General features: G+C 40.9%; 1 protein-coding gene across 1 annotated transcript in view; it reads left to right on the top strand.

Annotated features, from left to right (window-relative positions):
- The window catches only part of LOC122247552 (uncharacterized), an 8,356-nt gene that overhangs the window by 1,354 nt on the left and 2,002 nt on the right, over positions 1 to 5,000 (top strand). Inside the window, exons 2-4 of the mRNA XM_043006886.2 lie at positions 2,600 to 2,713; positions 3,125 to 3,229; positions 4,189 to 5,000. The exon at positions 4,189 to 5,000 is cut by the window's right edge and continues 2,002 nt beyond it. Of these exons, the coding sequence (XP_042862820.2) occupies positions 2,600 to 2,713; positions 3,125 to 3,229; positions 4,189 to 5,000 (1,031 nt within the window). The remainder of the gene's footprint in view (positions 1 to 2,599; positions 2,714 to 3,124; positions 3,230 to 4,188) is intronic.

Raw genomic sequence — 5,000 nt, 5'->3', positions numbered from 1 at the left:
AGGTAGTAACAAGATATTTCTGAGATAATACAAATGTATTTTTAAAAGAACAAGGCCGCGTTAGTAGCTCCGCGTAACAATATTCAGAGAATTATCATTTGTTTTACCCTTTTTCTACCTTACACGAATCCGGTCACATCGCTGGTAGGAGGATGTAAAGAGTTAGGACTTTTAGTCATGTCAAGCACAGCAGGTATATCATCAATGTATATGGTACAAGTGAGATCACTGTTTTCTGATTTTTAAGGAAGGATTGCATGCGAAAAGCGATTGATTGATTAGGCAAAGGGAAGAAATGTTTGAACGAATGGATAGCTATACATCTACGTAATTCAATTTGAATTACGTAGATATATCTCAAGACATATCGACTGTCGAAGAACAGAAGAAACGGCCAGCCACGCCGAATCTATTACGCATTTCTTTATTTGATCATCGCCCCCAAAGACGTCATCTTGTCTCGCCGAAGGCACGGAAATGTCTAAAAAGCTGCCACAGGTATAAAAGGACGTCGGGAGCCTTCTGCAGACAGCGTGGAGCCTCTTATTCCTATTGATCTGCTCCCTTGCAGCGAGGCGGCGAGAACTTGGCCTAGGTCCCAGGGTCAAACCAAAGGCACGAGGGCGTTGGAAGGATAGTCTGTAGGAGCCAGGTGAAGGGTCTGTTTATCTCTGCAGAGTGTTGAGCTTCTCCAGAATTTGTATCAGCGTTCTTAAAATCGATATTTTGCTCTCTCTCTCTCTCTCTCTTTCTTTCTTTCTCTCTCTCTCTCTCTCTCTCTCTCTCTCTCTCTCTCTCTCTCTCTCTCTCTCTCTCTCTCTCTCTCTCTCTCTCTCTCTCTCTCTCTCACTCTCTCTCCTCCTTCCTTTTTCTCTCTCTATGTATGTACGTTCGTGCGCGTTTTCGTGTTCCGTGAGCGATACGTAAGTCATCCGAGAGGAGAGATGTGTGTTGATGGCAAAGCCCGCCCCCCTTCTCCCTCTCTCTCTCTCTCTCTCTCTCTCTCTCTCTCTCTCTCTCTCTCTCTCTCTCTCTCTCTCTCTCTCTCTCTCTCTCTCTCTCTCTCTCTCTCTCTCCTCCTTCCTTTTTCTCTCTCTATGTATGTACGTTCGTGCTCGTTTTCGTGTTCCGTGAGCGATACGTAAGTCATCCGAGAGGAGAGATGTGTGTTGATGGCAAAGCCCGCCCCCCTTCTCCCTCTCTCTCTCTCTCTCTCTCTCTCTCTCTCTCTCTCTCTCTCTCTCTCTCTCTCTCTCTCTCTCTCTCTCTCTCTCTCTCTCTCTCTCTCTCTCTCTCTCTCTCTCTCTCTCCTTCCTCCTTCCTTTTTCTCTCTGTATGTATGTACGTTCGTGCGCGTTTTCGTTTTACGTAAGTCATCCGAGAGGAGAGATGTGTGTTGATGGCAAGGCCCGCCCCCTTTCTCTCTCTCTCTCTCTTTCTCTCTCTCTCTCTTTCTCTCTCTCTCTCTCTCTCTCTCTCTCTCTCTCTCTCTCTCTCTCTCTCTCTCTCTCTCTCTCTCTCTCTCTCTCTCTCTCCCTCTCCCTCTTTCTTCCTCATCTAAAAATAATGACCTGAAAATGTGTAAGAATCTATTTGAAGGCTGATAGCTCACAATCTACTCTGAAAATAAAAAACGTACTTTGAACTTAGGCTTTACCGATAACATCATTCAGCTTACCAACACGATTCATAATATCATAAGCGATTTATCATATAAGCTTTACCTTACTTTATGGTTATGTCTTTCCATTCGTCTTCCATATTTGTCTGTCTGTTCCTTTCTCTTCCATCGTCATTCCGTTTGAATCTCAATAGGACGTTGATTCTATTAATACCTTGACTTTATCTCTCACGTTCTTGGATTATCGTTTTTACAACAGACTACTTTACTGAAGCTGTATAGATACATTTATTTATCAGATATGGTTGTCGAAGTACTCATGCTTGACCAGACTAATGATACAAATGGATCAATGGATTCATTATATTTTGAGTATTGGTAATGATTATTAGATTGGTATTATCATTGCTATTGGTAGGAGTAGTAGTAGGTAGTAGGAACAGTAACTGTAGTATTAATATCTTTGTTTTTTATCGTTATTAGTTTTGTTGTTATAATTATTATTATCATTATCATTATTATTATCATTATTGCTATGATTATTACTGATATTATTATTATCCTTAATGTTGTCATTATTATCATTATTTATATCATCATTGCTTTTGTGATTATTCTTGCCATAATGATAATTAATATTATCAATTTTACTATCATTAGTTTTTATTATCATCATCAACATTGTTATGATCATTATTATCATAGCTATCAATATTAGTATCATTACTGTTATCCGTGTTATTATCATTATTATTATTTTCATTATTATCATTGTCTTTTATTATTATCATAACGATTATTATGATGACAGCAACAATAATATTGATAGTAATATTGTTACTATCATCATCACTATTATTACAATCATAAATATCATAATTGTTATTGTCATTATCATTATCATGATAGTTATTGATATCATGATTATCAATATTACTATTACGATCATTAGTTCTATCATGGACATTTTCATTGTAGAACTGGTGGCATGGGCGTGCCTAGGAGCAGGGACTGTGATACTAACATGGACTATTTTCACCATGGGCAGTCCGCACTGCATTCCTCATTCTATCTCAGCATGGATAAGAAGAGGTATTTCAGCCTTCTATTTTTCTTTTTTACATCTGATGCTTCCTGTTCTAAGTCAGGGATTGATAGATAATAGATACATTTAGATACTGAAGTGACGCGGCACGAAAATTCCGTGCTGTGAACATGGAGGTGAATAGACCTCCACCTCTATTATTGTGTAAATTGATTATCTATTTTCTTTTTGATAATAAGTTTACATTGTGATTGAATTGTACAAATTCCATATATTATTCAATTTAATTTGTTGGTATTTTGTTGATGTAAATAATATCTATATCTTAAGATGAGAATTAATAATTTCGCACAACTCTGAAATCGTAATATCATAGTTTGCCCTGCGAAAAGGTTCACTCTTATTATTCACACCTTCTTCGACGAGAAATAGGCTGGTACTTTTCTGTGCTGTTGCAGAGCCAAAGCCGAAGCGCCCTCCTGACCCCTGCCTCCCCCAGGCCATGAGGCAAAGGCTGGCCTCGGAGCTCGCCTCTCTCAGCAGGGATATTCTCGCACATGCAGGTAGGGTTTGTCGAAGTCGTGGGTGAGAGTGGATGATTCCGCAATGCATGATGTGTATTTGAACTTTATGATTAAGTCTTCTGTATTACATGCCGAATATGCAACTGACATCTCAATTACAATCTTCTGAGTTCAGGTTCATATCTTGCAATGTGGAATTATACGTTTACCTTTAAACCTTCTCTTATATTGGCTTAAGGTGTTCGACCTAGGGTGACACGACATTATTTTGGCAATTTTTTCTACGTTTAATTAATAGAAAAAAAATAAAAGTAATAATGAAATCGCCTACTGTGATTTACTTTTAGTACTTGTTTTACCTTTTAACTAGTGTGTCTCGCTATCTCCTCAAATTTTACAAAATGAAAAAAATATTTTCAAATTTTATAAAAATTCTGGCAAAAAAAAAAAAAAAAAGAATTTGGCGCCGGGCGGTGCAGAACGTAAAAGTGAAATCGACTGAACTTATAAAAAAGGAAAAAGGAGAAAGTACAATTTAATTTTTTTCGGCAATTCTTAGGTCCTGATCGGATTCTACGGCCGAAAATAGGCCTACTGGCAATTTCTCAGAAAATTTTATAAACTTCAATATTTTAGCCAAAATCTCGTGTCACCCTAGTTCAACCTCCCTTATCATTGGTCTTCACTACCTCGAAAATTATGAGGAGGAATATCTATTGATCTATATTTTTAAGTAATTCTTCTATTGCTGATTCTAGTTTTCCTACAAGAACAGAAGCGTATTTTATTCTCCAGCTTAGTTATCTAATTTCCATATGGATTGAATTTTGTGACGGAAGAATATCAACGAATATTGCTTTATTAAAATCACATGCACGTATTATAACGTTATTAATCCAGTACATCTTTGTCACTTGGCCGCAGTTTTCCTCTTACATAGCTTTCCCATTGCTTTCTTGTAGAACAATGCTCCAAATATTTTCTTTGCGTGTCCCCAGACGAGGATCCGCAAAGTAGGAAGTGGTCAGCTCAGCTGGACATGATCAGTTCTGTCTTGGATCCGCGGATGGGGCAGGAGGATCTGCGCCCGACTTCTCTGGTGTGTCCGGAGTCCTACGACAACAACAAATTCCTAGAGCACAAGTGTGACTTCGCCCCACCGCTCGCCGAGGTCTTGAGTGTGATCCTGCCAGCTCGAGGGTGGGAAGAGGACCGACTGTCCCGCGTGGTACAAGGACTGAGGGAGAAGCACGACCTCACTGTCATACTCCTTCTGGGAAAAGACGACCCCGAGCCTCCCCAAGGCGAGAATCTCGTGGTTCTGCGTCAGAATCTGTCCGTGAGTACTGGGGCGTTCCTCAACGAAGCTGTCTCTAAGGTGAAGACGTCCCACGTGCTGATAGGAGACGGCCTTGTGCATTTCTCCTGGAACTTCTCCCCCCTGGCAAGGCTGCTACGGGTGGTGGACTGTCTCCCAGCTGTAGGAGTAGCCGCCGGAGCCTACCGCGACGAGAGCGGGCGTTGGCGCCATGGCTGTCTACAGAAATCCTTCACGAACTACCACGCTACATTCATCCGTGGCTACCAGTACTCGCGCCAAGAGTGCATGTACTGCGACGACGTGCTCGGACCCTTCCTGGTTCCGGCGAACCTCCTCCAGCGCCTCTCCTTCGGTACCACGCTGGAAGGTTCGCTCTTGTATCGAGACTGGTTCACGAGACTCGGGCAGGAAGGCTATTTGTACCTAGTGTGTCCGGACGTAATGTTCTTCCTCGATGCAGAACCTGTCATGACAAGGGATGACTGGAAA

The sequence above is a fragment of the Penaeus japonicus genome, unplaced genomic scaffold (genome assembly GCF_977035675.1).
Source record: "Penaeus japonicus unplaced genomic scaffold, GWHDUDI00000001_assembly GWHDUDI00000015, whole genome shotgun sequence".
Classification (NCBI taxonomy): Eukaryota; Metazoa; Arthropoda; class Malacostraca; order Decapoda; family Penaeidae; genus Penaeus; species Penaeus japonicus.
This window is presented reverse-complemented; position numbering and strand designations above follow the sequence as displayed.